The sequence below is a fragment of the Balaenoptera acutorostrata genome, unplaced genomic scaffold (assembly GCF_949987535.1).
Source record: "Balaenoptera acutorostrata unplaced genomic scaffold, mBalAcu1.1 scaffold_61, whole genome shotgun sequence".
NCBI lineage: Eukaryota > Metazoa > Chordata > Mammalia > Artiodactyla > Balaenopteridae > Balaenoptera > Balaenoptera acutorostrata.
This window is the reverse complement of record NW_026646471.1, coordinates 979,314-1,000,132: the sequence shown is the minus strand read 5'-3', so window position 1 is coordinate 1,000,132 and position 20,819 is coordinate 979,314. Positions and strand designations below refer to the sequence as shown.

The 20,819-nt window shown below is 42.3% G+C and overlaps 1 protein-coding gene across 1 annotated transcript in view; it reads left to right on the top strand.

Annotated features, from left to right (window-relative positions):
• Positions 1 to 1,958: 1,958 nt before the first annotated feature.
• The window catches only part of FMN2 (formin 2), a 340,034-nt gene continuing 321,173 nt past the window's right edge, over positions 1,959 to 20,819 (top strand). Inside the window, exon 1 of the mRNA XM_057539598.1 lies at positions 1,959 to 3,582. Coding sequence (XP_057395581.1) covers positions 2,259 to 3,582 — 1,324 coding nt within the window. The 5' untranslated portion in view covers positions 1,959 to 2,258. The remainder of the gene's footprint in view (positions 3,583 to 20,819) is intronic.

Below are 20,819 nucleotides of genomic sequence, written 5' to 3'. Positions count from 1 at the left end.
GCCTGGATTCTGGGAGAGAGCAGCCTTGTGAAAGACCGGAAACAAAGGCTTTTCAAGTCCTCTGGAGTTGCTCAGAGACTGGGACAGTACCCTGGCAAAGTTATTAGAGTTGATTTCTCAGAGTTATTTGCTCAAAAGGGCCACCTGAGGATAACTGACCACTTGTCCTGAAGTTAACATCTATTTTTAAGAGACTAATTAGAAAGAAGTTAGTAATTATTGCTGTGTGAAGCTTTTACATCTAAGAATTATAGGACCTTAAAAAAGTTTTTTTGATAAAATGGTTAAGGAAGGAGGTTTAAAATATTCATTCACAATATGTAAAGGAACGTTTGCTTGTGGCATTTAAAATGCATCATGTAATATGTAGTACTTTTTCCTCCTTTGGGCTTACTTTAGAAATACTAACATGTTAGCTAGGTATACCTATTTCCAACGTGATTAACAATTAGCTTCTAATTTAAATATTTGTAAAGTTATTGATTAATGCCATTTAACTCTTATTTTAATTTACTGCTTGGAGCTTCTTTAGATACCAATGATGTTTAAAAATCTCTTTTAAATATAGGTAACTAAATTTCCTAAGGAATTAAAATAATGATGATTTACAGTGAGGAAAATTTTTATATTAATATTGAAGCAGAATATTAAGAAACTCTGTAACAGTTATCAGGGAGGAAAAAGTTTTTCTCTACCCTTCTAGGTTCTTCTGGCTGTCTAAGAATTAAATTGACATGAGACAGATTAGCAGGAGAAAATCACACAAAAGTTTAGTAACATGTCTACATGGGAGAGACCCAGGAAAACAGAATCGTGGCCAAAACGGCCAAAGCCCTCACCTTAAATACTGTCTTCAGTTAAAGGCAACAGAGGATGTTGTGGGTAATGGTTTGGGACTTCAAAGGGGAGGAAGGCAATTCATATGGAGGTAGGAAAGGAACTGTTTTGTAAAGGAGCATTTGCTGGACCAGCGGAGACAAGGGACAGAGTGGATCAGATCTCTGGGCCCAGCTCTTTTTCCTGGCGGGTATCTCTGACGACAACTATTCAGCTCTAATATGTTAATTCTTTAGGCAGCTAAGTGGAAGTAAAAAGAAAGACTTCCTTAGTCTTCTGTTTCTTAAAAATAATCAGCCTAACTTAATCCTAGTGCCAAAGAGACACATTTTGGGACAGCAAATTTTTCTCCCCCAGACAGTGAACTGTTGCAAACTTTTATAGTCAAGGCAAGGACAAAGTTTGTCTTGGGAGAGTGGTGGTTTTCCGCATAACATGTGATTTCTTGTGTTTGTGCCAAGGGTGTTTCTTTTTTGTCTTTTTCTTTTTTGTAGGCGGCAACAATAGGCACATGTTAAATATTGATGAGTTTGACCTCCTGGGAGTTAAAGTATATGCACCCTTTTTGAATATAAATGCTATTTGGTTTATATGGTAATAGCATAGAAATTTAGAGATTAGCATTTTAATGAAGTCTAATCTCAGTATTTTCTGATCCCCCCCCCCCACCTCGCCATTTTGTCAAAAAAAGAGTTTGAAAAATGAAATTTTGAGATGACCGCTGATGTTCTCTCATGGAGATGCAAGGTCTTCATGAACATAAAAGCAGCACTGTGTGTAGTAACCTTTCCTAAACCATATGTCAAGCACATTAACGGTGTTTAAGATGATCAGTTATTGAAGAAAAGACCAATCCATTCGACCAGTATTTATTAAAGAGCCATGCTTCTGCAGGCAGGTTGGAGGGGGTAGTGTATGTGGCCTTGAGATTACCGCACCTCTAAACTGGAATGTGGCTTTCCTTTTTCCCCTTTAAATTTTTTCTTTTTTTGTTCAGCGTGGATCTTCCAGCTGCCAAGCCCTTCAGCAGGGACCAGGCATTGGATTCCGGTGGCGGATAGTGAGGTCCTCAGACCCAGGGGCACTCCGGGCGCTTCAGCGGTGGGGGGCGGGGCCGAAGGGCCGGGGGCGGGAGGGGGCGGGAGGGGGCGGTGCTGAAAGCGGACTGGGCGGGGCCTAGGGTCGGTAGGGGGCGGGGCCTTGTGCGTTCCGCGCGGCCATTGGCGGCGCTGCGTGAGCGCGTTCGGTCCCGCGCGGGCGGGCGCAGCCGCGGCGCGTTGTGCGAAGCGCGGCAGGTGCGCGGCCGGCCTCCCTCTTCTCAGCAGCTCGCTCGCCGCCCGAATCTTCGGGATCCCAGCGCGGCCGGGCCGAGGAGCTGGCATGGCCTGAGCGCCCGCGGCGACGGCGGTGGCGGCAGCAGCATGGGGAACCAGGACGCGAAGCCGAAGAGGAGTGCGGGCGATGCACCGCACGGAGGCGGCGGCGGCGGCAGCGAGGACGCCGCCGGGCCCCGCGAGGCCGAGGGCACAAAGAAGGCGGGCGGGGGCAAGAAGGCGCCGGGCCGGCACGGCAAGGGGGGCGGCGGTGGGGAGCCGGGCAGGAAGAAGAGCCGGTCGGATCCCAGGGCCTCGGTCTTTTCCAACCTGCGCATCCGGAAGACCCTGTCCAAGGGCAGAGGTGCTGGCGGCTCCCGTGAGGATGTGCTGGACCCCCAGGCCCTGCAAGCCGGCGAGCTGGACAGCGCCCACTCCCTGGTCACCAAAACCCCGGACCTCAGCCTCTCGGCCGACGAGACGGGCCTGTCCGATACGGAGTGTGCCGACCCTTCCGGGGTGACGCGGCCCCGGGGTCCCGGCTCCGCTGGGGTCGGGGGCCCGGCGGTGGCCGAGGATTCGGAGACTGCGGTGGGGGTGCAGGATGGACAAAGGACCAGCTCGGGCTCAGACACAGACCTCTACAGCTTTCACTCGGCCGCGGAGCAGGAGGACTTGCTCTCGGACATCCAGCAGGCGATCCGCCTCCAGCAGATGCAGCAGCAGCAGCAGTCCCCGAGCCCCGAGTCGCCCCCGGCGTTGCCCCCCTCCGCCGCCCCACCGCCCGGGGCCCTGCCGGGCCTGGACCGACCCCTGCCGGGCCCAGGCGCCGAGGCGGCGCCGTCTGCGCGCCCCGACCGGCCCCCGGCTGCAGACCAGCCCGCGGCCGCCGCCTTGCCGTCTCCCGGGTCGGCTCCCGGGGAGCGAGGGGCCGCGGACACGGACGAGGAAGGCGAGGAGGATGCTTTCGAGGACGCGCCCCGAGGCTCTCCGGGGGCGGAGTGCGGCCCGGCGGCGGGAGAGGCCCCGCGCAGGCCGGGGGCGACGCGCGAGGAGGGCTCGCCGAGGCCCAGCGTCCCCGCGGCCGCCTCTCCGCCCCGCAGCCCGGCGCTCAGCCCGCGCTGCTCCCGGGCCCGCCCGCTTCTGGCGCCCTGCTACGTCAGGACCACCACCCGGCAGCTCAGCTCGCCCGGGCCCTCCCCAGCCCCGTCCCCCAGCCACAGCCCCCAGGTCCAGAGACGGCCGGAGTCCTCCCTGGACCGGGGGTCCGGAGCCGCCGCGGCCCCCGCCGCCGCCGCCCCGGCCAGGAAGCCCCGCGCGGGCCGCAGCCGCTCGGCCGACTGGACCGCGGAGCTGGGCCGCGCGCCCGGGGCGGGGGTCTCGGCGCACCTGGCGCAGCGCGGGGCGGGCGGTCTTCAGGACGTGTTCGCAGGTGAGCGCCGGGCTCGGGGCCCAGGGCGCCTGCCCCCCGGAGACGTTTCCGTGCACACAGGGTCTTAAAGGGAGCAGCTTAGGTGCCTCTGTCCTAAGGCATCTGGAGCAAGGGCCGCTCTGTCCACTTCTCCAAAATATCCCGGGTCACGCCAGGCAGATCGGCTCCTTTTTGGCACCGTTTGCAAAGCCATCATTCTCTTTCCTTCCTCCTCCCACAGCATTAAAAATAACGAGATTGTTCACGGTCCTCTGACACATCATCTATTCTAGGACTGCTCTGATGTACATGCCCATGTGCACGCATGGGACACGTAGTTTCTCAGCGATCGGCGTGGACGCCGCAGTGAACTTAGGTGGTCACTCCTGGTTGCTGACGCAACCAAATCTGATGCATGCTTTCAGGAAATTAATGCGTAGTGATCTAGAATATTAGGCATCATTTACATTTGGTTTCATGGCCCAGCCTGGAGACAGTGATGGTGAGCAGGCCAAAAGCACCCGGAGTGCTACTACTGGTACCTTTCCAGCGTCCGTATGGACTTGGCAAAGCCGGCTGAAGGGTCGGCTCACGGCGGAAAATGTGGAGCAGTGTGATGAGTTTATCCTTGCGTAGGTCCCACGTCTTTCCTTAAGTGCCCGCTGGTAGACTGTCAGCTTGTTTCATGTTTACTAACTTCTCAATTTTTAAATGAAATAATTGAGTGTAAGAATTTAAGGAGCAGGGGAAAATGAGAATTTATGCAAGTCCCGGTAGGTAGTGATAAGTATTTGAATGATTAGAAATTTCAAATGTAATTTGAAAAGCTTAAAATCTTAGGTTCTGTGGCTTTAATAAATAGGTTATCTATGAAACAGTAGATGATGTTTCTCCAGAGCATGGATGCTTGTTAGTTAGCTAAATGCTGTTCATGTTTGGTACTTGCTTGTATTGGCCACATTTTAAATTTCATCCATGGGCTATCTTTTATTTTACGTTTATAGATTCTTACACTTCAGAGTAGCTCTTTGATTCATTTTACATGCTTGCTGTCCCTCTTTTACTTCTCCCTTCCCGATATCGTGTAGGTTAAGTTAAAGGAATGTTTATAGTCTAATATCTGTTAGATAAATTGTAAATAAAACAAAACAGAACAAAAAAGAAACATAAAAACGTCCAAAAGACTGATTTTGAAGGAAGAGGATCGGAAAGTTCTTTAGTTAACTTTTGTGAATTTAATGTTAGTTGAGAAATTCAGTATTTCCTCCTTATCTAGGTAACACTCATTTTATATATTATTTTTCTAGAAATGAAAATATCACCAAAATTAAGATGAGCATTCATTAATATTAATGGTTGTTCTTTAGAATTTCAAATATATTCATTTCCTTCATTTAACAAATATATATATCTATGTATACCGGGCAGGCATGTTATGCCAGGCAGTGTGTTAGATGCTAGGTGATATAACGATCATTAAATCATGTATCTGCCTTTCCAAGGCTCACTGACAAGTGCACATAGAGATGTAGTACTCTGGGTGCATCAAGTGTGCAGTGACTTACCTCCTGGCAAGGGATGAGGAGAAAGGAATTCATAGGAGGATTGGTCAGAGTCCTGAAGATTGTAGGACCCTAAATAGGTTGAAGTTTTGTTTCCATTAAGGAAAGAAAAAAAAAGGGTATTCTTGGAGCTAGCATTTCATTTAAATTTCCAAACTTGAAATCTGGGACTCTTACAGGATTCCTGTTCAGGAGGTACCTGGGTTTTTTTGTTTACTTCTCCAAGCAGGATTTTTTACTGTGCAGAGTTAGTTGCTTTAATATGGGCATCACCCACTTTATTTATTTATTTATATATATATATTTATTGAAGCACAGTTGATTTTCAATGTTATGTTAATTTCTGCTGTACCGCAGTGTGACTCAGTTATACACATATATACATTCTTTTTTTTTAAATGTTCTTTTCCATTATGGTTTATCACAGGATATTGAATAGAGGTCCCTGTGCTATACAGTAGGACCTTGTTATTTATCCATTTTATTTGTAATAGCTTACATCTGCTAACCCCAACCTCCCACTCCATCCCTCCCCCAACACCCAACCCCATGGTAACCAGACAGCCATGTTCTCTGTGTCTGTGAGTCTTTCTGTTTTGTAGATAAGTTCATTTGTGTCATATTTTGGATTCCACACATAAGTGATACATATGAGGCATCCCCTACTTTATATGTGATGCTTGGATATAGTTGGTGAGTGACCAGTGGATATTTGTGTAGCAGTTTCTATATATTTATCTCACTCACTCACTTTCTTAAAAAAAAAAAAAAAAGGTAGGTTTAACCAAATCTTGTAACTGGTGGGCAAATGGAGGTAAACAAAGAGATGAAAGTTTTCCAAGGTCACACTGTCATTCATTCAGAGGCTGAGCCAAAAATAGGAGCTGAGTCTACTGATTTGAGTCCGACTGTTCTTGCTTATTCCTCATTTTTGGTGTTCAACACTGTAAGATTTCATATGGAGTAAAAACTTTAAAAAATGTTATAGAATTTAAGGCCTTCTTTTATGAGATTTCCCAGTTTCTGTTACTAATAAGGTGAATTCCTTTCATTGTTGAACGTGTGGCCTTCTTGGGCTGGATGCAGGGTGACTGTTGGTCAGAGTGAAGCAGGTTTTCTCCAGGCATCTCTCATGGAAGCTTTCCTGTGGTGGTCGAGTGAATCCAAGGTGACACAGGCCTCTGTTCCTCAGCTGTTGTCTCTTTTCTTGTCATTTGGCTTTACATTTGGTTCTTTACCATCCTCTCCTATTTTATGGGTGTCTTGGAAATTACTAGAGCCCTGGGGAGCCCTAGCATTGTCCTCAGGGAAGTTGTTTTCTGGCCTTAATTTGCATGTCTTTGGATCAATTAATTGCCAGCTGCCTTTGAAGCAGGTGATAGTTATATCTCTAAGCTTCCATGGACAGCTTTTATTTTTAAACCATAGAATGAGGGTTGTCAGCTCTGCAGGAAGGAACAGATGTTTTTCGCTTTTTACTGCCTTCCAAATGTAGGGAGAAAATTCGAGTGAAAAGAGATCTCCACGGCACATGTTTGTGTTTCTTTGGCAGATATAATAACATTTAGCAATAGTGGGGACCAAGACTTTATCTTGTTTTCGCTGTTAAGGAGTTGACGATGTTTTAGGCCACTGCACTGAAATTTCACAGTTCATTTGCTTGAAAAAACATCTTTTTCAGTGTTTAGTGCAAAAATTGCTAAGAAATTTAAGAGTTTTCTTTGCACATGCTTTCCTTACAGCAGAAGCTTGTGAATGGAATTTTGCAGTTAATTAAAGTGTAGACATGTGAAATGTTAAATTTGTGATGCTGAATCGCTTTTGATAGAAATCTTTCCAAAGTCAATTATGCGCTTATCCGTCTTTTTCTTAAACACATGGCCTAAATGGTTCATCTGTTTTAACTGGCTTAATGTCATCTTTAGACCCATCATGGCTGCATCCCGTGAAAACATTGCTGTTGCCCTCAACTGCTGTTGAAGTGTAATAGGCTGGTGACTCCAGTTGGCTGTTGCTGAGGTTTTGTATCCGTGTGGTTTTCTTGACTTTTTCCTTCCCGTCAGCTATTGATTCTTAGAGCTGTCTTTGGTCTCTTCTCCCCCCGACCCCCATTACTTCTAATTTGATTTTTGTGATCAATTTGTTATTGGTTCATGAATCCTGTGATTATGATGTTAGCTATATTTATTGCACTTCTACTAAATGCCAGGCCCTGTGTTGGTGCATTACATAATTATCTCAAATCCTTACGATAGTCTTGAGGTATAACTATTTATCCTCGTTTTCCCAGTGAGCGAACCAGGGTCAGGCAGGTGAAGTAACTTGCCTCAGGGCATTAAGCAGCCAATGGCCCATCTAGGATCTGTACTTAGAAAACCAAATCTGTTGTTAATGTGAATAAAATAAAATGAAGCGTGTCAATGAGCTTTTGGAGCACTAGCTAGTCAATAAAGGGCTTGGGCTTTAAAATTTAGATTGCGTGACTCTCATTTTGGCTTTTCTAAAGGTTATCTTGATTTTTATATCAAAATAGAAAGAAGACCCACTCTAGGAGTACAGACTTTCTCATACTGCTTGTGAAGTTGTTAGACTGTGAACTTTTACAGCCTGGAGCAGTCTTATATCCAGCAGTAGCATCTGACAGAGTGTAGACGTCCAGTTATTGACCATTAAATGAGTGAGGGTCAGAAATCACCCCTGTTGTGTGTAATGCCTCAGTGTTACTATGACAGGAAAGGGGATTTCAAGAATGCCGTCTTTTCCCCTATATCTTGCGTTACTGGGCTTCATGTATTTGAATCAGATTTGGCAGCATAAGCTGGGACTGGGAGCACTGTTTTCAAATCATTTTAGTTTTGTCTAAAACATCCTTTCTCATGCTTCCTGTAAGGCTGTGGTTTGGATTGAAGTCATTTACCCCACTGGCCTGGCTTTTCACGCATTTAGGCATTTGGATACAAGCCATGTGTACGTGAACTTGAGCAGGTGCATTTAGAGCAGTGTTTCCTTCTGAGTCCATTAAAAAGGTGCTGAGCACACACCTTGGGTGATGCAACAGTGGTTCCTCTAACTACTGGTATTCCAGGTATATCTGCATCCTAGCTGACTGTTCAGTTAGGTGACTCTTAAGTAATTTTTTCTCATAGGTATGAAGGTGGAGGAATCATTTCAAATTAATAATATTACGATTAAATAGTGTATGTAAAGCCCCTACAACTCTGCCTGGTACATAGAAGGCACACAGTTGGTGCTATTTACTCATCTGTCCTGGTTTATTGCCTTAATGGACTACATCGTTCAAAGTGGTCCAAACCAAATTTGTCACATCAAAACAAAACAACTCTGAAATTGTGTATAAACACTGGGAAGGATGTAATCCGATGCTAGTTGAAAATTAATATTTCTAGTCAATAGGGTTTATTTTTTTGGCAAATTGTTTATACATCAGTTTTTTTTCTTTCTTGCATTTTCTATGATTGTAAGCCTTTTTGTCACTTTATCAGAAATTGTAGTTTTCTTGGGGGTTTGGATAAGGAAAGCATATGATGGAGGATGAGTGTGTGATTAGGGGGAGGTGGTGGTGTTTAAAGGGGGGTGGGGTAGAGGAGGCACCGTATTTACCCGCTTGGCTTTGCAGCTTCACCTCCCATGGTTTCCTTCAGAAACTCTCTACTTTAGTCAAGTTAATCTGCTTACTGTTCTATGAACATGCATTTCATTCCCCTGACTTTGTGCCTTTGTCAAATGGTTTTCACTCTCCTGTAACACAGTTTGTCTCTCTTGACTTAGCATCTGAAAAGGCTGATTGAATTCCCATTTCCTCTTTTGTATCTTTCCCAGCTGGACCTGACCGGTGGTCATCTCTGCATCTCTGTGCTTACTGTCTATATCATATCATGTATATTTCTTGGATTTGGGGATTCTTTAGGTCTTCCTTCTCACTTCCTTCTGCTTTTCCTTTCTCCTTGCCTGCTCACCCGATTCTGTCCATTCATCACCCACTCCTGTCTATCCTCCGCGAGTACCTACTCCGCGCCCTCTGTGGGCCAGTCAGTAAGGTGGACACTGAGCACGCTGAGGCCTTTATGAAACTTGTTCACCATTTTCTTCAAACAGGGGAGTTGATTATCTATTGTAACTAAAACTAGTTGAATTTACGTTGGAAGGTTACTAACATTTTTGGGTGGTGGAAATTAATTATTTTCATTGAGGTATGGTTGAATCAGTGGTGAAGGTAGAATGATACTTTGGTAGAATTTGTGTTGAGAGAACATCTATTCCGATTTTCGTGGATTGATTTTAACATAGCAATGATAATGCAGTAACTCTAAGCTTCCAAATATAAATGTTGTTGGTAATGAAAGAAGAGGAAAATTTCATTATTCCCTTCATTCCTGCTTTTGCATTATAAGTAACAACCTGATGTTAATGAAATTTAGAATTAAGGGACCATTAGGAAGAAACAAATATGTACTGCCTTGTGACTTGATAGTTACTGGATATGATTTTAGTGATTGAAAGCTTTCTGAGGCTTTTTAAATATTAAATATATAAATACATGGAAAATAAAACTTCTAGTCAATTTGAGATGGTAGTTAGTAAATCGAGGTATTGTAACATCAGAATGATAAGAACAAAAGATAACAGTTATTGGATGCTTAGAAGAGGGTGCTGACCATGCCAGAGAAGTGTTGTCCTTTGATACCTGCTCCACTGTGGGAGAGAGAGAGGGAAACCTTTGTATCTTCGTCCCCTTCAAGGATGTACCTGGAGGCGTTGATTGGGTGGGAAAATTACTGCCATTCCTCTGTGCACCATATCTTGGACCCACTGGAGCCTTTATTATCTGTTATGCCAGAGCTGCAATGGGCCAAAAATAGTCCTTTTTATTTTCAGGGAGAATAGAATAATTTCTTGAGAAAATTAAGCCTTGTTGTATTTTAAAATTATGCTTAAAAATGCTTAAACCCTACTCCTTCTTGTTTCTTTTTATTTAAAAAATTTTTATTATTAGTAATATTTTTTTTGGCCATGCTGCACAGCTTGCGGGATGTTAATTTCCTGACCAGGGATGGAACGCGGGCCCACAGCAGTGAAAGCCCCGTGTTGTGACCACTGGACCACCAGGAAATTCCCTGGGTCTCTTTTTATACTTCAGGCAGAAGGGTCCTTGGTGGTATTGGGTTGGCCAAAATGTTCATTCGGTTTTTTCCATAAGATGGCTCTGGTAGCACTTAGTTGTCTCTAACTTCATTCGAAACAATTTTGTTAGATTGTATGTGACAGCTGTCATATCAGCGTGCATTTAAAAAAAGTTATCAAAATTGGTGAATTTTTGTGTAGCCATCTTATTATTGAAAATGAAAGAAAAAACATTTTTGGCATATTATGCTTTGTTATTTCAAGAAAGGTAAAAATGCAATGGAAACACAAAAAAAGATTTGTGCAGTCTATGGAGAAGGTGCTGTGACTGATGGAATGTGTCGAAATGGTTTGCAAAGTTTCATGCTGGAGATTTCTCACTGGACGATGCTCCACGGTCGGGTAGACCAGTTGAAGTTGATAGCGATCAAATCGAGACATTAATTGAAAACAATCAACGTTATACCATGCGGGAGATAGCTGACATCCTCAAAATATCCAAATCGAGTGTTAAAAATCATTTGCACCAGCTTGGTTATCTTAATCACTTTGATGTTTGGGTTCCACAGACGTTAAGTGGGAAAAATCCTTCTTGACCGTATTTCCGCATGTGATTCTCTACTTAAACGTAATGAAAACGTTCTGTTTTTAAAACAAATTGTGATGGGCAATGAAAAGTGGATGCTGTACAACAATGTGGAATGGAGGAGATCGTGAGGCAAGCAAAATGAACTACCACCAACCACACCAAAGGCCAGTCTTCATCCAAAGAAGGTGATGTTGTGTATATGGTGGGATTGGAAGGGAGTCCTTTATTATGAGCTACTTCTGAACGCCGAACGATTAATTCCAACAAGTACTGCTCCCAATTAGACCAACTGAAAGCAGCGCTCGACGAAAAGCTTCTGGAATTTGAACAGAAAACGCGTAATCTTCCATCAGGATAACGCAAGACCACATATTTCTTTGATGACCAGGCAAACACTGTTACAGTCTGGCTGGGAAGTTCTGATTCATCTGCTGTATTCACCAGACACTGCACCTTCAGATTTCCATTTATTTCTTTAACAAGAATTCTTTACAAAATTATCTTAATGGAAAAAAATTCAATTCCCTGGAAGACTGTAAAAGGCACCTGGAATGGTTCTTTGCTCAAAAAGATAAAATGTTTTGGGAAGGTGGAATTATGAAGTTGCCAGAAAAATGGCAGAAGGTAGTGGAACAAAAAGGTGAATACATGGTTCAATAAAGTTCTTGGTGAAAATGAGAAATGTGTCCTTTATTTTTACTTAAAAACCGAAGGCACGTTTTGGCCAGCCCATGATCTAGTGCACATGTGTGGAGAAGAATTCTGTGTCATTTAAATTGTGGCTTTATACACACAGAGCAGCACTGCAGCAGGAGTGCAGGCTGAGAAGTCTTTCCATCGGCCTCCCTTTTTAAGTATCCTACTGGTTTCCTGTAAAACGGGGAGATAATTTCTTACTTCCTCTTAGTGCCCTGGTTTCCCAGGTTGCAAAAGTGAGTGTAATCCTGGTGGGAAGCTGCTTCCTCCAAGTCTTATCCATCCCTGCAATTCTATAGGAGTGATGGTTCCAGGAGTTATCCTTTTCTCCAGATAATGATACTTTGCATATTTAGAATTTTACTGTTAGAGTGGAAAAAAATCCCTATGTAGGGGGATCCACTTTTACTGTGGAGTAAAGATGCTCTGGGCATCGGTACTAGCTGGTGGTAAGACCTTGTTGGTTTTGACCAGTTGTTAATTGATGCTAAAGGGGATTTGGGTTGGTTGGTTGGGTATGGTGGGTGGTGGACCTGTTTTATGGAATCTACAGAAGGGAAGGCTGTGTTGTTCGATGTTACAACCCAAGGATTTAGAGTGTATGGAGTCTAAATACACTCCAAGTTCTAATAGTGACACAACATCCACTGAGGAAATCCTTAGATTCATTATCTAAGGACAATAAGAGTATCCGATTCTTGAATGGGCTATAGGCTTTGCATTTTTCCTTTTAGTTTAAACTTCTCAGTAAAAGTAGTAGTACTAATTCTTATAAATTATTTTGGTATACTTTAATATATTGGTTTTGTCCTCAGTTTTCCATACTATTTTATACGCTTACTTAAATAACTTTTATGAGTGCATTGTATTTCATTTAGAAGTTTGCGTTGACATGAAAATTTCTGAAGAGACTAGACAGATAAAAGGTTTTGAGAGCTTTTAGGTATTTTACTTTTTTTAAAAAAAGTTTTATTGGCCTTAAAGTAGTGCAGCTTGTTCAAGCTCATTAAGAAGCAAGTGGGCTAGAAAGGAACTATTTCAGGATTCCAAATAAATGCATTTGAATACTCTGTGGAAAGTTTTGGAAGCCATGAGTCTCTTCATTATTAACATACAAGTCTTATCTTTGAAAAGAGTAATACAAACAATGGGGTAACAGTAGAGATGGTTTTTGCAAACATATACTTGTAGATAATTTCCACCACCCAGCACGTTTCAAAGCTATAGACTAGCACTTGCTGCTTGGAGAGGTGAGGGATGTGGTTTCTCCTTGGGAGGTGTTACATTTTGCAGCTACCCAGGATGTTCAGCAATTATTTCTCACTGTCCTTGCTGTGCTATTTTGGTTAAATGGCTTTGAGGGTGTAAAATGTTTGGATAGTACCCTGGCAGTTTACTTCAGGATATAGAGCTTGATGTGTCTTTATTTTGTTCTTGGAAAAATTAAAAATGTGTTAACTCCGTTGGATCCAATATATTGTTGGTGGGCGAATAAGGCTGAATAAGAACTGCAGTGATTTAGGTGGAGAGACATTTGTCTCTGGGCTGAAAATGTGACGTAAGTGAAGGGGTGATTCTGGAAGCCTTTTATCTCTGACTTGGATGATTTCTCTAAGGAGCCTCACTTGACTCTAAATTCACAGATCATTTTCACTACCATCTGCTTCGGGATAATAAAAGCTGAGCATGTAGCCTCTGGCTTCATCACCGCCTAGATCCAGTGGACGGCTGTCTGCACCTCTGGCTCCCTCCCTTCTGCATCAGGCTCGCCCTACTGAGCTGTCACAGGTCTAGGAGGGTCACTGTGTCTAATAGGTCACTGTACCTACTCTCTTCCCTCCCTCTAAATACCAGCCTCCTGGGATTCCCAACCGAGGCTTGGCTGTCCAGCCTTGCTACACTCCTTGTTTTTTTCACCCTTCTCATACTTGAACTTGACCTCAATTAGTCTTTCCATTTTCTCTATTCTTAAATTTCTCTTTGATAAGTCTTCTAATTTCTATTCCCATTGCCTCTACATTTCCTAGAAGAGATTATCCAACATTGAGATCCTAAACGTTTTCCCTGTCCTCAGTCTGGCTCTTTCCCAGTAATTCTCTACAAGGCAAGAGAGTCCACTATTTAAAATACAAATTTGAACTGGCCGGTCTCAGAGTAGAAACATTTCAGTGGTTCCCTCTTGGCCTGAGACTAAAGTTCATATACACTACACATATATATAAAAATACAACATTATGTATAAATGATTACATATTATATATATACCTGATTTTTTTTAAATTTTATATATTTATTTAACCATTTTTTAATCAAACTATAGTTGATTTACAATGTTGTGTTAGTTTCAGGTGTACAGCAAAGTGATTCAGTCATATATATGTTTTCTTTTTCATATTATTTTCCATTATAGTTTATTACAAGATACTGAATATAGTTCTCTGTGCTATACAGTAGGTCTTTGTTTATCTATTTTATATATCACAATATGCATGTATTAATCTCAAACTCCTAATTTACCCCTCCCCCTGCTATCGCCTTTGGTAACCATAAGTTTGTTTTCTATGTCTGAGTCTATTTCTGTTTTGGAAATAAGTTCATTTGTATAATTTTTTTTTAGATTCCACATATAAATGTTATCGTATGATATTCGTCTTTCTCTGTACTTTACTTAGTATAATCTCTAGATCCATTCCTGTTGCTGCAAATGGCATTATTTCATTCTTTTTAATGGTTGAGTAACATTCCATTGTGTGTATGTACCACATCTTCTTTATCCATTCATCTGTCAGTGGACACTTAGGTTGCTTCCATGTCTTGTCTGTTGTAAATGGTGGTGCTATGAACATTGGGGTGCATGTATCCTTTCGAACCACGGTTTTCTTGGGATGTATGCCCAGGAGTGGGATTGCTGGATCATATGGTATTTGTATTTTTAGTTTTTTTGAGGAACCTCCACAGTGGTTTTCCATAGTGCCTGCACAATTTACATTCCCACTACCAGTGGAGGAGGGTTCCCTTTCCTCTACACCCTCTTATATACACACTTTTGTATATTATTATTTACTGTGCTGCAGTTTTTCTCCCCTTGCTTAGTCTCTGTCCCTCCCCTGTCTTGAATGTTCCGAGTCATTTTTCAGGTAGCCCATGCTCTCCCTAGTAGTTCTAGGTCTTACTGACACTCTCTCCCTGGTCTTGAGGACAGAAATGCACGTTTATTGGTACCCTGAGGGCATCGTTAGTCCATGCAGAACTCTTCACTTTGTCCTTGGATTTATTTTCTGTATTTTCATTTCCTATTCTGACCTCCCTCATGATGCAGGGAACTGCTTTTATGTGTTTGATTGATATCCTTAAAATTGTATGTATTTTTGTAAAGTGTGTAGTATTTCTGTGTGTATTTAATTTTCTGTTATACAAACAGTCTGAATTGTAGACTTCAGTCTTTTGCTTTTTTTTTTTTTTTAAAAAAAAACTCAGGAGCCTTTGGGAAAAAAATGTACAGATTTTTCCTGGTGAATGTTTATCAGGTGGGTTGTTTCTTACTGCTTTATTCTGTTACAAAGAGTGAGAGTTCCTCTGGGTCGTCCAGCCCCAGGGGCACTCTTCATATCTGTTGTATGTGAGTCTCGACCCTGGAGGTGTGTATTGTGGCCATGGATGTTCCTTACCTTTGATTTCCGCATCCACCAGGGTGGACGTCTAGATACCACCACAGACAGCACTGTGATTAGTATTCCCACACAGGTCCTGTGTGAGAACTTCTCTGGAATGTCTATTCAGGAGTGAGATTGCTAGGTCAAAAAAAGGAAAATTTACTTAATTTGTCTGGGTACTGCCAGTTTAGTTTTTAAAATGTTTCTCCCAATTTATACTCGCTAGCACAGCAAATCAGCATTTATCTAATTTTTGAATTTTTACTAATCCAATGAGAAAGTGGTATGTCATTGTTTTACTTTTTACTTTGTATTTATCTGATGGCTAATGCCTTTGAGAAAAACTTTGTGTGTTTTTAGCTGTTTGGGTTTACCCTTCTGTGAATTGCTTGTTCATATCTTTGTACCTTTTCTATAGGGTTTCCTGATTTTTCTTGTTTGGTCACAGAGGTTCTCTGTGTATTCCAGATGTGGCTCTATTACCAGTGTTGAGGATGTGATGGAGCATTGCTAAACCCCCTTCTGGTCTTCTTTCCTTACATTATAGGTTCTTGTAAAAGTGATGTTTCTCAGAGTCCCTTGTGGGTTGTGTTTAAGATGTGGTTTAGGTTGGATGAATTCGTGCCACTTCTGGAAGACCTCAACAAGGCCCAGGATTGACCTCTGCTGTTTGCTCTTTCAAGCCAAGCAGAGGCCTGGTGTCCGGGCACCAGTTCCCCCAGGCCCTGGTGTGGCCCCAGCAGGCACAGCCCAGTTCTGGGCTGGCAGCAGGGGTGGCCCAGCTGGGAGGCCTCCTGACCTGTGAGCCAAGTGTGCTCTTGGGACCCAGGCCTTAGATCAGAGAAGAGCGGCCACTGCTTTGCTGGCCTGATTCTCAGTCATGGCTCTGTGTATGGTCTCTACTTTGTCTTCAGCCCTTCCAAGACTCTGTAAGACAAGGAATACCCTGCCGTGAGTCTCTTGCTATTTAAACTATTTGGAGTGGACTCAGTTCTATGTAATTGTTGAAATTTTGACATATAGAATCAATTTTTAAAAAATAAATTTATTTATTTAATTTATTTATTTTTGGCTGCGTTGGGTCTTCCTTGCTATGTGCGGGGTTTTCATTGTCGTGGAGTCTCTTGTTGCAGAGCATGGGCTTTAGGTTCGTGGGCTTCCATAGTTGTGGCACACAGGCTGTAGAGTGCAGGCTCAGTAGTTGTGGCGCACACAGGCTTAGTTGCTCCGTGGCATGTGGGATCTTCCCGGGCCAGGGATCGAACCCGTATCTCCTGCATGGGCAGGCGGATTCTTAACCACTGCGCCACCAGGGAAGCCCTAGAATCAATTTTTGATGTTATAAATATCTTCCCCTAGCATTTCATCCCTCTTTAAAATTTGTTGTGTCCTTTGTTGAACAGAAGTACTTAATCTTGACATAATCAGATCTATTTTTCATCTATGGTTTGTGCTATTTTCTTCTCATTTAAGAAATCCTTTCTTAGGCCGATGCCACCAACATTCTCTCCTCCTCAGCCTTCTATAGTGTTATCAATTCACCATCTACATTTAAACATCTCCTCTGTCCAGAGTCCTCTTGAGCATGTGGTGTGACACACATGGCAAAGCAAAGTTTTCAACATCGTCTACTAAACAGTTTTTACTCATGGATGTTTAATGCTGTCTTTATATCATTCCCATACCCTGTCTGAGGGTCTGTTCTCTTCCTTTCATGGGTGTTTTTCTGTCTTCAGTGGGTACCAAACAGCTCTCATAAATGTGCTTTGCAGTATGTCTCATTACCTGGAGAAGAAGTGTCCCCTTTTTCACAGTTTGAACATTATCAGGACTTAGCCGTTGATGGGCTTATAGTTTTCTATATAAATTTAAATTAAGTGGTTGAAGTTTTTAAAAAGTCCTGATGGTGTTCAATTTATTAAATTTGTAGATTATATTGTGGACTATTGTCATTTTAATAATGTCATCCAAGACTGTGGAAGACCTCTTCATTTATTCAGATCATCTTTTATGTCCTTTTAATAGAATTTTGGACTTTTTTTATGGGGGTTTGTGTTTTCTTTGCTGAGCTAATTTCTGGGTGCTTCATATGTTTCATTGCTAATGGGAACGGTATTTTACTTTTGAATTGTTTCTAGTTATTGTTGGGGTAAAGAAATGTTTTCATTGTCTTTCAGTTGTAAGTATTATGGGATCTCCCTTATGAATATTTTTTAAACCTAAAGGTTAGTTAGTCATATCTGTGGTTTATAGCTACGATTCTAACACTAACTCTGATGTGTGGGGTTTTTCCCCACATCACCAAGCAGTTCTCTGGGACACCAGCTGGGTGTCCTGCAATGCAACTCAATTCTGACAACACTGCTTACCTGGAGATTGTGTCAGATCCCTCAGACTAAGGGCTCAGTCCTACAAGGCTGCCCACTCTTCAGATGCCAGTCACAGGTCCAGGTTGTCACCTGGGCTTCTGACTGAGCAGCTTATAGGTTCCGGCAGCCCCCTCCTTGGGTTTAATTAATTCTCTACAGCAGCTTATAGAACTCAGAGAAGCATTTCACTCTCCAGACTACCAGTTTATTATAAAAGGATGTAACTCAGGAAGAGTCAGATGGAAGAGATGCACAGGGCAAGGTATGGGGAAAGGGCACGGAGCACCTGGGTGCCGCTCTCCCTGAATCTCCACCTGTTCGCTGACCCAGAAATTCTCTGAACCCTGTCCCCTTGGGTTTTTATGGAGGCTTCTTTACACAAGCTTGATTGATTAAATCATTGGCCATTGGTGATTGAATCAGTCTCCAGCTCTGCTCCCCTTTCCTCCCTGGAGGTCAGAGGTGGGACTGAAGGTTCCAACTCTAATGACAGGGTTGGTTCCCCTGACAACCAGCCCCCATCCTTAGGTGCTTCCAAAAGTCACTGCATTAACGTAAACTCAGTGTAGTTGAAAGGGGCTTGTTATGAATATCAAGACACCTTTTTTTGCTCCAATCATTCAGGAAAGTCCAAGGGTTTTATTTTTTTGTTTTTTGTTTTTAGAGCTAGAAGACATTTTCTATTTTTTATTAACTTCAATTTTCATGAATAAAAACAGTTTCCTGTCTTGCCCCTTCTGATCCTTTGATTACTCCCATTTCAACAGAGGCAACCATTCACAACTTGTGTAGCTGTTTTCTTTGGCATTTGCCTAATTATTTCTAAAATATCTCCATTTTAGATTTCCAGCTCCCCATCACGATAGATGGGGTTTTAGTTTTCTCACATCTACCTCTCTTATTACTTCCTGTGCCCCCAATTCTGTAACGGAGATCACAGATTTTTATAAAATAAAAAGTTAATATTTAGATTCTTAGGACTATGCAAATAGTAGTCACTGCAAAGTCATATTGTGTACTATGTTCAAACGTCCTTTCTTATATCATGCTTTCTATTTCCTGGAGTTAACAATTATTATTATTTTTTTCATTTTCCTGCTTTTCTAGGAGAATTTTTCAGATGCTTCAACATTTTTGACTTAAATCTATCTTTAATATTCCCTATAAACTCTAAGAGATAAATTAATTTTTTCCCCTGGAGGCCACCTTTCCAGAGGACTCAGGACCCCTGCTCCAATCTACATTGGTTGTTCTCTAATCTTGCTGATCACCTATCATTCTGGACTTCCTTTCAGATCCTCTGTTTCCCCTGGACCCCTGTAAGTTTCTCTTTTTGGTTTTCTCCCTGTTTGCTGAAGTATATCCTCTAGGACCTTAACTAGAGAAGGTGGAATACACTGTGTTGAGCCCTTTTATATCTAAAAATGTCTTTATTTCACCTTCATAACTACTGGAAATTTGGATGTCTAATTATAGGCTAGAAATCATTCTAAGCTCAGATAGTTCTAAAGTAAATTTTATTGAAGTATAGTTTATATACAACAACATGCACCATTTTCAGTGTACAGTTTAATAAATTTAGCAAACGTATAAACCTATACATAATCTTCCACCTCAATCAGAAAACAGAATATTTGTATCACCTCCAAAAGTTCCTTCAAGCTTCTTGGCTGTCAGTCTTCCCTACTTTACCCCACCACTGGCAACCAATGATGTTGACTTTTTTCACTCATCATATTTTTGAGGAAATGCCAAGGGTTTTAGAAGCTCTGTGCCAGAAATTGACAAAGACCAAATACATATTTCTTATTATAAATCACAATATCGCAATAGTCTTATGGGATTTTAAAGGCAGTCCTTTTATCTTTGTTTACAGCAAAATAATTGAAACAATCATAGAACATAGTGTACATTGTGTATATTGTTTTGAAATTACTGTGACTCTTTTTGTGCTTACATATTATCAGTCTTTGTGAATCTGTGCTCTTTTGGGGAAGGTATAATCCTAAAATCCAGAAACATCATTAATATTCTAATTTAGTAGGTTGTGTTTCACACTCAACATTAATAAAAACCTCTAATTAAAAAAATGCTTCAAAAACATCATTTAAACCACTGTATATTTTATCCAAACAGAAAACCCCACATTCCTTGGTTTCCACTACCTGCTTCTCCTGGTTTGCCTCCTTCGTTTTGGGCTGGCTTTTGTAACCTTCTCCTGGTCCTCTTCTTCCACCGGACCCTTGCTAAGTACATGCTGCTTCCCCTGGGCTTCATGCTTAGTCCATCTGAACATTCATCCTCGGGAGCCTTTCCCTGAATGTGGATGACTGCACAGTTCAGGTCTCTCTGTGAATTTCAGACACAGATATCCTGTTGCCTTGAAAAAGTCTTGACATTGGCTGTGGGAGGAGGTCCACGCTGAGCTTCTCTGTCCTCCAAAGCCATCCTGCTCCCTTGTTCATTGCCTGCCTGGTGGGTGGTAACAGCATCTGCGCAGCCCTCTACCCAGTCTCCTCAGCCAGAAGTCTGGGAGGTGTAAAGTTAGCAAGTTCCTCACACTTCCTCCTCAGACCCTCCAGCCACTAACCTTTGTTAAAATATACCTCCAAAATTAAAAAAAAAAAAAAAAAAAAAACAACTCATCCCCTTCTTTCCAGGAGAGTTCTTAATGCTCTTCTCAGAATTATTCTATGGCTCTCCATTGACCAGGACAGATTTTAAGCCTGAGATTGATGTTGAAGAAGATCGAACGTGTCTGGGATGGAGGAGCTAGATTTGCTAACACTGTGTGTGATTCACTCAGCATCAGGGAGGCGTCCCTCAAAGAGGGTCCAGCTTTGGAACCGCTGGTCTTGGGAGGGGCGATTTCACTATTTACTGGAGATGTTCAGAGGCTGGTTGAAGTTCTACTGATGTTACCACAACCCTGGAGAGGCTGAACTTGACCACTGACTTTCCTTCCAACTAGAAGAGTCAGTGATGTTTGACTTCAAAATCTCAGAGCAGCTGTGGTGGTCTGTGTGTCTCGTTCCTTTTATTTGGGACTGCTTTAAATATGTAAAAAACTCTTCAGCCAGAGGTATTTTAAAGCTGCCATTTATTAGACTCACTTGTATGGATTTAACATAATAGACTGAAATTAATTTTTAAAACATTTTTCCTTTTGACATTTCTATAATTTTTTCCTTTGAAGTTTGATTTGTTTCACGATCTTTGAAGAAATTACCAGAGAAATCCATAATCT